The sequence below is a fragment of the Hippopotamus amphibius genome, chromosome 1 (genome assembly GCF_030028045.1).
Source record: "Hippopotamus amphibius kiboko isolate mHipAmp2 chromosome 1, mHipAmp2.hap2, whole genome shotgun sequence".
In the NCBI taxonomy this organism is placed as follows: domain Eukaryota; kingdom Metazoa; phylum Chordata; class Mammalia; order Artiodactyla; family Hippopotamidae; genus Hippopotamus; species Hippopotamus amphibius.
In genome coordinates this window covers 59,651,293-59,663,340 of record NC_080186.1, presented here as the reverse complement: position 1 = coordinate 59,663,340, position 12,048 = coordinate 59,651,293, and the positions used below count along the sequence as shown (strand labels likewise).

The following is a 12,048-nucleotide window of genomic DNA, read 5'->3' as shown; positions in this document are numbered from 1 at the left end:
AAAAAATCAGGACCATGGTGATATTTTCTGTAGATCCAGCAGAGTTCCAAGGTTTTTCTCTTTGACTTTGGCATTTTTTTTTTCCCTTTGACAAAGTCACTTGTTTTTTCACTTTGGGGCCAAAGGCATTACCTTATTCACATTTCAGTCACTGGCAACGGGGATATTATGTGGCAAATAAAAAATATTATTTAAATGCTGTTTAATAAATGAGTGAGTTAGGGTATACATAGATTCCTGAAACCATCACCATACTAGCAGAGCAACCAGCTACCAAACAAAAACAAAACAAAACCTTGAAGTATTTTCTAAACCTCTCCACTTGAATTCAATGAAATCCCAAGACCATTGGTATGCAAATTTTATTGTTTCTTAATGATGTAAATCTAGACAGAACATTTGGTATATGCTTGTGTTGTTTCAAGAAGTGCAGAGGTAATTCAGTCACAGTTTGCCACCCCCAAGAACTCCCACTTAAAATGAAGTCACAAGCAAAGCCTTTTTACCATACAAAACTTCCCTTTTACAGAGTTTGCTTAAAAATGTAAGCAATTTCACAGACAGAAGATATGAGTAATTTCTTAAAGGTCATATTTCCCTCCAAAACGGGTCTCTTCACCCTTACATTCTCATTGCACTGGGTAGAATTTGTTATTGTTTAATGTTAAATTTAAGGTTATGATGACTTTAAAGTCATGTACTTTTGCTCTCTGGAAGCCAACTTTCTATATAAGCAAGTAAGTAACAAGGTAACATCCTTACCTTGATCTTGTGCACGAACAGCACCCCCTGACACACATAGTACAATAAAATGAAGAAGCAGTTTCCTAAAAACAGACAATTGGGAAAACTTAGTTGGACATTTATGACTTATAAATCATAAAATCCAAAATGAACTCTAGTGCCAGATTAAGAATTAAGCTATGATTTTAATTAACACAGAATTTTAATACTTATTGGTTAAAAGCAAGGGCTCTGAATTCAAGTTCCAACTTGGCCACTTACTATGTGTCTTGGGCGTACTTTTTATCACTGTGTGCACCAGTCTCCATCTCTTAAATCTATCTCATAAGGTTTTTTGAACATTAAAAAACTTCATGTAAAGTACCCAAAACAGTACCTGGTACATAGGAAAAACTCAATAAATGTGAACTAGTATAGGTGAAATTATTAGTAGTAGTATACATGCAATTTTATACAAAGTCATACAGACTGGCAGAAAATACTACAACTTACAGTCACTTAATCGTAGTGATTATAAATTGATGGAACCAGTTATTTGTCTAAATGTTCTTATATAAAATCTATTTAAAGATCATATTCAAATCACTTGTACTAGATTCATGATTCTTTGGTTCTGAAAATAGTAACGACCTGGAGATGTCAACACTGACCACTGTGATTAGCAGTAATTGGGAGCACAATATTCAACCACTACAAATCAAATGTTCATTCACGTTGATTAACCAAGTTAAAAATACTTTGTGATTTTTTAGTTTAACCAAACTTTTGATAGATTTTGTGGATCAGTCTTCATAATTGGCTTTATCTACCTCCCAACTGAAAATCATAAAGATAGTTTCAAAAGGTACTGAGGAACATGCTGAAAACTATTTTATTACCTAGTTTTTCTTGCTAATATTGATGCTGATTCTGTTTCGTCTAACTCAGACTCCCCAAATGACATTTCTGAAAATGCAGTTCTGTGAGGAGTGATCACAGAGCCCTCTGAAAATCATTTTTAAGTTCCTATTTTTATTAAGTGTGCCGGTAGTAATTGGTACATTTTCTATTTATCATTAATACTGTTTTTATCTTTAACAAGAATAAGGAGCATATGAATGTAAAAAAGTGAGCCAATTATACTATTATAATTATGTTTATACACAACATAAAATTATACTATTCTTGCTATAATGGAAATATCGTTTGTATTAAAATAGCATTAGCATTTTTTAGTAAGCAAAAAGTGTACATTCTATGGTCATGTTCAGTACAGAGCACAGCTTTTATAAGACATTGTAGAATATTTAACTGTCATTAACTCTACAAACTAATCAACTGAATCATTATAGAAATTTCAACTGATATGAGCAAATAGTTGAACCATATATTTTAATGAGGCCTATAAAAGACTCCCATATATGGTGTCATCCATGAGATTGTTCTCAAATGTTAGTTTGCCAAAGAACCACCTGAGGTTTTTTGAAAAATCCAGATTCTGGGCCCTGCCATAGAGAATATGATTCATAAACCTGAAGTGGATCCACAGCACCTATACGTTTTTAACTAGGTGATTCTCATATTGATTGGATATGTACCAAACTCTGAGGGAAAAACAATTTAGAATATTTACTATTGATAGTTACACTGTATTTAAAATGACCTAATATTTTGCTTAAATCACATATGTCTAATTTTATGCCATAACACAAATAAGATTATTTGACCATTTAAAAAAAAAGTCCTTTTCTACTGCTCTAGATCATGGTTTTCAAACATGAGAATGTATCAGAATCACCTGGAGGCTTGTTAAAGATTTCTGGGCTCCACCCAGAGAATTTCTGACTCAGTAGGTCTGAGGTGGGGCTTGATAATTTGCCATTATAACAAGTTCTCAGGCAATGCTGATGATGCAGATCTAGGGAATCACACCCTGAGGACCACTGTTCTGGAATAGATGATGCTCAAGAGATGACCTGAGCCCTACTTGTTTTGCATCTTTTTACCACAGTTGCACAGTGGAATCACCTGGTGATTTTTAAAAACTACTAACACTTGGGTTCTGCCCTCCCCACCCCCACCCTCAGAGATCCTGATTTTAATTTGTCATACAGGGAGTCTTAAACACTTCCCAGGTGATTCTAATGTGCAAAGTTGAGGACCACAGTGTGGAATGAATTTCCTTGGATTCTCCAGGATGGATCCCGATGTGATCAAGAGTTTGAGTAAAAGGAAGCTCTTTTCCTTTCAAATTTGTATTTTCAACTGGCAGACTATCCATCAGTAAGACTAGAAAATAACTCAGGATTCCAGTCACTGAAGGAGAGTATATCAGAATTATGATATTTTAATAGAAAATGGAACATAAAAGGAAGCACTTCTCACCTGCCCAAAGTAATCCGGCTCCTTGAGAGGTTAGAAACCACCCACGGGCACTGTTCCATCCAGAATAAAGCGAACTAGTGAAGAGTACAACAGCTAGCACTATTCACTTGGCAGTTCAGCCAACTCACAGACTTCCCCAGTGACCTCAGGGGAGAAAAATGGAAAACAAAGTTCTTTCTAGACATGTTAACACGTCTACTCCTGGTGTGAGGCAGGAAAACCTGAACACATCAAACATCATCCCTTAGCCAGGTGATTTTAGGAGGTTATGACAAGTCAGTTGAGCCACACCTTATGTAAGTGTACCTATGTCCTAATTTGATGACTAACAAAGAGCTAGAGATCAATGATATGAAACAGATTTTCTTTACCTTCTTCTAATTTTGCCCCAAACTTACAGCCAATTGTTGGGCTGCACCCCCCAGGCCTGCGAGCCTTAGAGTTGCTCAGCCTCTAAACTGAAGAAAGAGCCCCAAAACAGCGACAGAGACATCAACAGTTTATTGGATAGGAGATCTTACACGTCTGAAGCAAAAGGTCCTGAAGCAACGCCCCCACCATACCTGGCACACAGCAAGCAGGACACAGCAGCAACCTTCCAGAGGGAGGAGGAGGCTACCATTTATAGGGGGAACTGACGTCAGCTTGGCTCATCAGTTACCAGGGAAACCAGCCGCTGTGGCAGGGAGCAAGCAACTAGGCAGTTACTAATTAAGTCCTATAATTAAGAAGACTGGATAGTCATGTGAGTGAAGCAGGGCCTGGTCGAGCAGGGCATGTACAGAGAGCAAAAAAAAAACAGCCATCTTGAATGGCCTGACCATACAACTAAGGAAGAACAGGAAAAGGCAAGTTCCTCACCAGGTGTTCAAGGCCCTTATCATTCAGCTCCAACCTCCTTTTTTTTTTATCAATATGGACCAATTGCATCTGACATCCCAAAGCTCCAGCCATAGCATGTTATTCTCCATTCCATGAACAGACCTTGTAACTGCCTGAAAAGCTCTTTCAGTCTCCACCTGTCAGAATCTTCAGTATCATAAAAGCCTAATTTGAATACCTGCTCCATTAATTTTCCCATCATCCCTAAAAAGGACTGGATATTTTCCTTGCCTCAGTACTCTTGATGCTTTACTTATAACTTTATTATAGCCTATATATGCTGTAACTTTTATGATTAATTAGTAAGTAAATATCTGGGCAAGTAACAGGTCTTCACCTTTATAATCTCTTACATAAAATTGATACAATAAATATTTTTAAACAGGAACGGAGTAATAGTAAGATCTCTCAAAGACTGAGGAATTCAGTTCTTCTCTATGAACCTAATTCTTTTAACACTTTGGAAGAGTAAAGAAAAATAAGGGTACATTTAGTTGGATGTCCAAAGAGGGAAAGAAGAATTTTTTTAAGAATCTGCTGTGGTAGGGTAAGTGGAAGGGCTTCTTCTTTTTCATTGTAACTGTTTTTTCCCATCTCTGAAGTGGGAACACAGGGAAGAGATCAAGCTTAATTGACAATCAGCTTGATAAAGAGCCTGGCTCTGTCACTGAATAAAACGGATGTCTAATCAATGCAAGCTTTCTGGGAAATGTCTAGTTAAGCTGGGATTGCTTACTTCATTCTTTTGCCCCCTCCCCCATGATATTACATTTATGATACATTTGCTTAATAAAGAAAAAAATTACACATTTCCACATTAGCAGATGACAGAGTTCTCAAGGGTAGCAGCTGTGCTTTGAGCTTCTCTCCGGTTGTACTCTGCATATGCTACTAGACATTCTGGAGTCCTTGAATAAGTTAAAATTAAAACTATGAAGTTGTTGCAGAGAAAACAACATGGTTAATAAGAAAATAACTCCTAGACTAGGAGTCAAAAGACTAATCTTGGTTCTATTTCAAACTCATTCTGTGACCTTGGGTGGGCTATTTCAAGTTTTTGAGTCAGCTGACTCATCTATTATGTGATGACATAATATAAATTTTATATTTTAAACTCCAAACCTAAAATCCCAAAATCTGTGCATATGGTGGAATCCTATTAATATACTGGCATTAGAGAACAAAGATCAAGTTACGTTCTTAGCAAGATGTTCTACAAATCACTATATATAAAGAGCATGTTGTTTAACCACAACTGGAGAGAGGTCCCCTTACAGTTCTGGCCAATTCTTTTTTAATTAAGTAACCTACAGTAGTCTACCAAGTTTGCTAATTTGTTTATATATTTAGCTAACCCTAATAAAAAGTCAAGTTAGTGTATTAAATATGAACTATTTTTCAAGTATTCAGACCATGCCTGTTTGTGTTCACTTTGTTATATGTCTGGACCATGTGCCATTAATATAAAGTAACAGAAGTACATATAATCAGACATGTAACAAAATCAGACCAGGTCTGAAAGAAGTTAACAATACAGTAAGAAACATTCAATAAGTGTTCAGAAAATATAACCCATAATATTAATATCTGAGGATATCTAACAAAATGTGAAATACTCTGTGTGTCTGGTCTGCTAGCCACATTTTCAATTTGACATAAGCCACAGTCAAAACATAACCAGACATGTGAAGGGTGAAGACCTAGAGGGGATCAAGCAGGAAATAGATATTCAAAGACCATACTAAGAATTTTTAAGGAACTAATATCCATCTCAGGCATCTTCCCTAAATAATTCTTAGAGCTATTCAACTTTCTCTTTATTTGAAGGGTTTAAGTTACTTTAGGGGAATTTCAGGCATCTTTTTGTTTAGGGCACCCATGAGACTCTCAGGTTTTATGATATATGTCTTCAAGCTACTGATGCTCATTCCTACACAGGTTCAATTTGTGAATAAGAAAAAAAAAATTTTTAACGAATTGGTGGTTTTCATTTAAACCAATTGGAAAAAGTAAACTAATCTAAAAAACACACATGTAAAATACATCAAGAATTTCAACAATCTCCATCACACTACATTTACAAGCCAAAAAATTCTCTAAGTTGTGACAGCTTTACAGATTCTGCTCTTTACTAGCTGCTAAGATCCAGAAATAGTAAAATTTCTGTCCTTTGTTCCCAAAATAACTAAAAAACAGTTCTTATCCCAGCAGTAGGGATAAAGTTGGATGATTCATGGAGTAAAGTGTTGTCAATAACTCATATACAATGAATTTAACTCAATAGGTACTTGTATAACTAATCTAGTGTGAAACATACTAGAACTTTTGGTTAAATTCCAAGCACACAGGCAACTCATGAAATGCAAGGGAGATAAATGCCTGAGGACTTCAAGTGATCAAAATGCCTAGTCCAATCAGTAGCAGGGAAGAAATATACACTTAAAATAGTACCTCCTTGCAATACCACAGAGATTGTTAAACTGATTACTGCCAGCCGAGCAAAGCTTTTGGCACACACTACTGTTAAATAAAGATTTTTAAATGAATGAATGTATTAATCTTCAGTCAATGAGACTATCAGGTGGTCTTAAGTTTCAACAAATATATAACTTCTCTGACATTTTCCACCTGCACATTGATCCCAAGATCAAGAAGTCATCCTAACCTCCATTTATTTAGCTAAGAAAGTAAAGGCTTTTCATGATCTAGTCTCTGTTTCTCTTTCCAGATCCAGTTCCAGTCACTCCTTCCCTAGAATGTGTGTTCCAACCTACTTCATTTCTTTCAGGCCCTCAAATGCACTGTGCTATCTCACCTCTGAGCCTCTTACTGCTCTCTCTGTCTGTAAAGTTCCATGCCTTTTCCACTTAGGTCTCAGTCTAGATTTCATTTCCTTAGGTCAGCCTTTCCTTCCAGTATTACCCCTCCCTATCTTCCCCAAATACCAAGACTTAGATGTTCTTCTGTATATACCCTTATTTCATTTTGTTAAACTTGGTTGTTTCATTTTCTGTTTCCTACACTAAACTGGGCACACTGGAAGGGCAGCAACTGTGGTTCTGTCTTGCTCACTCATTGTATCGCTTCTGCCTAGAACCATGCTAGACACATGGCTGGAGCTCAGTAAACATTTGCTGAATAAATGAGTAAATGAATGATGAGTGAATGAATGACAGAATTTTAGCCTTTAATGAGAATGAAAATGAAATCGTCTTCACTTGTGACTCAGAATTACAAATTCTAAAATAAGTCATAGTTGCAAAGCATGACAAGGAAACTTGTACAGCTATTCAAATTCCCATAATAAAATTTATTATTCTCCTAAAGCTTCACAGATTACCAAGCACAATGTATAAATAACACTCAAAATTACTTTCTATAAATTATAATTCCTCTCCCAGAGACATCAGTTTATTTTAAACATTTATTTGAATGCAAAGATAACTAAGCAACTTTAAAAATAGAATTTCATGCTAACTAGGAAATGGGTCTTTATGTCCCAAACTTTGTTTCTCCTTTGGTTACAGAAATCCTTTAATGACTATAAAAGCCTGCCTGGGAGACTTTTCGACAATATGTTAAATCAATGTATCTAACACTGACTCTCGGTTTTAATTTTTGTTTTATTAATTCCACAAATCCACATCAGGTAATCCAACTAAAAGCAGCCCTTTGAAACAAAATGTCTTTAAGGATCTAGTTTTAAAACTGTAAATGTTTCTAGGTGACTAATCAGAATTGTGATTTAAAAAAAACTGCTCCTGCTCTTACAAAACATCACCACAAAAGGATGGTGGAAAGTTAAAAATCTCAGGGATTTCATTAGGCACTTTAAGGTTAAATTCAGTGGCCTGACATTATCATCAGCTAATCAGCCGCTTCTCCTAAGTCCCTTTCCCTATGAGGTTGGTAGCACTTATTTCAAACTGAAGAACTCTGAATTTTTTATGGAAATTGGATTTTTTCAAGAAACAATTCTCTCAGCTCAATCAGCAACTACCTTTCCCCACTTTGCATGTGTGTGGTTGGAACTGTGAGGAGCTGCAATCTGATGTAACCTTGAATTACCCTTAATTTTCTGCAGCCCACCCCCACTGGGAACTGTCATGGAACAAACTGGATGTCGCTGGGGGCAGCAAGACCCCTGGCTGGGAGGCCATCTAGGAGGACAGGAGAGACCAGGGCCTTCACACAGGGTCCCCTACCCACCAGGAAGTCTCTCCACAAGGATTTTTTCCCCCCATTCCTCAGAAGTTCCTCGGTGTAATCCATTCTGTTTGGTTTCTCTGCCTCCCTCCCCCCAATCATCTGGACCCAATTTACAAACCCCAAACTACCCGAGAATTTATGCAGGGCCTTTTCTGGGAGCGTCTGGAAGGGAAGTGTAAACCAGACAAGACAAGGGCTAGGAGCTGAAGATCTGCTTTCATCTGCGAGCTTGGTCACAGCTACCAAGGGGAATGTTAGTGGGCAACGTGGGCCTCAAGTAGTGGCCCAGGGAAAGCTCTCGGATGGGAGCTGGCAGGGAGAGCAAGACGGGCACATGGATGGAGACGGAGGCTGCGGAGGCTGCACAGGAGGAGGAGAACCTCATCCAGCCTCTCCTGGTGGCTCTGGTGCAGCGGGGACCCGAGCCTCACTCACCGGTCCACCCGCCCTAGACCGCCAGGTCCCTCAGGATCTGCTGCACTCCCCACCCCGCTTTCCGGGAGGGTCTATTCAAGAGACTTTCACCGAGAGGTGAGAAACCTGCCTCGGAAACTAATGAGACCCGCCGGAGCCGCTCTGGGTCAGGCGGCCGGCAGAGTCGGGCCTCTTCTCGGACCCTGGCGGAGAAGTCTTGGCTCTCCCCGGGCCCTGGGCACCTCGCGGCACGCACGCGTTTGCTGAGGTTAAGAGCTTTCCCACTCACTAATTCATTCCGCTGCGGGCGCGTGGGGATGTGCATCCTTGTCAGTGGGGAAGCTGCTGCCTGCCCAGGCTTCCAAAAGTCGGAGGAGAGAGCACGCGAGCCCCATCCAGGGTCGGCTGCAAGCGGCTGGGAAGCACATGTTCATACAAACACTGCCACAAGGCAGTCTTTCTCCGCACCCCGCCTCCGCCTGCCCTTAGCTGGCGCGGGTCAGTTCTGCCCCCTGACCTCCTCCTGCCTACTCTCCCGAGGGGCAGCCTAGTGGCAGAGAACGACCACAGTCGCTTTCGTCCCTCCCACCCCCGGGGCCAGAATCAAACTTGTGTAACCCACTGACCTCTTCCAGGGGGAGCAGGGCAGCCAGCCAAGGCCATGCGCCCCCCGCTCCCCCCCGCCCCCATCTACGCTCTTTTCGCAGTGAGGACATGGGAGCAGGTACAGCGTCCAAAGAGGAGGTGGGGTGCGAGTCAGGGCCGGCGAGGACACTCCACGGGAGCAGCAGCCCCGCCCCCTCTCCCCGCGTGCAGCCCCTTCCCCAATGACACTCCAGTGACCAGGGCGCAGCCTCGGCCCCAGATGGGCAGCACGTTTATTAGCCTTCTAACGACTAGAGAAGATTGCCTCTGAGTCCCATGAGTCCAAGAGCGCCCTGATGCCCGAGTTTCTGTAGGCATCCTCTCCCCTTATCCAGCAACCCTGCCCCCAAGCCTGTACGGCACCGTCCAGGCTCCGCGCACAGAGCCCGGGGGACCGCTAGCGCCCCAGCAGTCCCCAGGCTGGACGCCCCGAGGGGCACCGCGGGGAAACAGGACCTCAGCCAGGGCCCTGAGGGAGGAGAAGGGAAGGAGGGCGCGAGGGCGACGGGAGCTGGAGCCCGGGCGGGCTTCCGAGTCCAGCTCCGGAGCTGCGGGAGCTGCTGCCGCCGGCGTCGGGACGCGAGCCAGTGAGCCTTTCCTCCTGAGCCGCAGGATCTCTTTAGCATAAACTGTCTGAGAGACCCGCTGGCAAGAGACTTCCTTTCAAACACAGTATTTTACAAATTGAGGAGACGAGAGGAGGATGCCACGGCTCTTCGCCGGCTCCCAACTTCAAAACAGTGCCAAGGAGCTGGGGCACAGATCTCCAACCGGCTCAGCGGATCCAGGGGGTGGGGAGAGGGGTTGGTCTAACCCCTGTCCCGGCGGGTGGGCTACTTACGTTTTTGCCGTGTGGGAGACCTGTCCACTCCTTGTCCTGTGGGCTCCTAAATGCATTTGTATGCATTTGTCCGTACGGCGAAGCGCTAACGGAAAACAGAAGCCAACTCCGAACTGCTATGGGTGCAGGTACTGTACATGAGAAAGGAAAAAAAAAAAAATCACATGAAAACGATGCTCCCAAACCTCAACAATAACCGAAAAGGGAGGGGGCAGATGGGAAGGAGGAGAGAAACAGCACCCAGAGGGTAGACAGCTGGGTTTCCCAGCTCCCTAGCTCCGTAAAGGACCAGGACGGGGGGAGCGCGTCCCTGGGAGGGCGGGCGAGGAGGGAGACCTCACTGGCAGGCGGCGGGGCGCCGGCAGCAGCGGGAGCTCGGCCGCGAGTGCAGCCCTCGAGTTCACTTGCGGTTCAAAGGCGACTCCGTGACTCCAGTGGAGTCCTCTGCTTTGGGCCTGGGAGGAGAAAGGGGTGGGGGGAAGGAAGGAGATGAAGTGGGGGAGGAAGTCCTTGGAAGCAGCCCGCGCTGGAACATTTGTCAGACAAGTACACACACCCACTTCGGAAATCTAGTCCGTGCGAGGGGGCCGGTGGCAACTGCAGGCGCTCGGCGTGGACTGCAGCCGGCTGCTTCCCCGGGAAGAAGAGGAGCCAAGCAAATCCGGCCGGTGTTAAATTTCACCGCTCCCTGACTTGCAATGACATCACCATAGTGCACACCTCCCCCTCCGCCCCGCAACCTTCCCCCCACCCCGCACCCGGCTGGGGCGCCCCTGTCCGCAAGCCCCTGCGCCCGCTGCCCCTGGGGCGCGCTCGCGGCCGCCCCGGCACCGCCCCGGCGCTCTCGCTTCCCACGCTGTGCTCCCTCGACATTACGAAGCTTGTAGGTGACTCGTATCCTTTCCTCCAAGCGTCCATGTACCGTTTCCTTTTGGAGCAGTCCCCAATTTGATGTTTTCTCTCCTGCGTGTCTCCCATCCGCTTTTCTCTATGCTCGTCACACCTTCTGATGCCACATTTAGCTCAGCGGAGTCTTTCCACTCCCCTCCGACTCTCTTGCCCTTTTTTTTTTTTTTTCTTTTGCAGCCACGCTTGTGGCCTAACTCATATTATTCACTGACTGCAAAAGTTCTCATTAATTCCTTTCCTCCCCTTCACTCTTTCCTTTCAGTCTGTCCCCCGTACCACTTGCCACTGATTTTTCTCTCCTGTAATGCACTTTTCTGTCTCTGCCCTTCTCCCGCTTAAAAGCATGAACTGATGGTCTTCAGCTATGCATCAAAAGCAGAGGAACACACCACTGCCTTACCAACTTCAATACCCTCTCCAATTTTTGTTAACAAATTTCTTTTTCGACAGAAGTCCCTATTCTCTCCACAGCCTTTTCATATTGAGAAGTCTACTTTCAATTTTTGCAAAAGAAAAATTTTAAGTTCTGATTTTATGTTCCTCATTAATAAGACTGGAAATTCCAGAAGGCCAGGGATCTATTATCTTGCTCATCACTGTATTTTCAGCACCTAAAATACTATTAGGTATGTCTGTTTAATGAATGACTGCTGTTCGGTGAATATCATTTCTCCAAGTTTTCCTTGTCTATTCTGTGCATCATCCACAGCTAATGACCCTTCCACAGGCTGAAAGGCATCCCACATTACACACACACTATAAAGGTGAAGGTGACCATATTAATGACTGGAAATGATTGGTGTGGCCCTTGGAATCTGGAGGATTTATTTTTCTCTAAGAAAAGAGAATTTAATCCATTTTCCTCTTCCTCAATTTTTCAACTTTTATCTTGAAATGATTTTAGATTTACATAAAAGTTTCTAAAAAAGTAAAGAGAATTCCTGAATAGCCTTCATCTGACTTCCTCTAATGTTAATATCGTACATAACCATGGTACAATTATCAAAACCAGGAAATTAACACTGATATAATACTATTAA

At 42.6% G+C, this 12,048-nt stretch overlaps 1 protein-coding gene across 1 annotated transcript in view; it reads right to left on the bottom strand.

Annotated features, from left to right (window-relative positions):
* COL24A1 (collagen type XXIV alpha 1 chain) overlaps positions 1–10,696 on the bottom strand; it is a 346,898-nt gene extending 336,202 nt beyond the window's left edge. The window contains exons 1-3 of the mRNA XM_057714246.1: positions 10,656–10,696; positions 10,100–10,230; positions 763–827 (exon numbers count right to left, since the gene is read on the bottom strand). Coding sequence (XP_057570229.1) covers positions 763–827; positions 10,100–10,155 — 121 coding nt within the window. The 5' untranslated portion in view covers positions 10,156–10,230; positions 10,656–10,696. The remainder of the gene's footprint in view (positions 1–762; positions 828–10,099; positions 10,231–10,655) is intronic.
* Between the last annotated feature and the right edge of the window lie 1,352 nt (positions 10,697–12,048).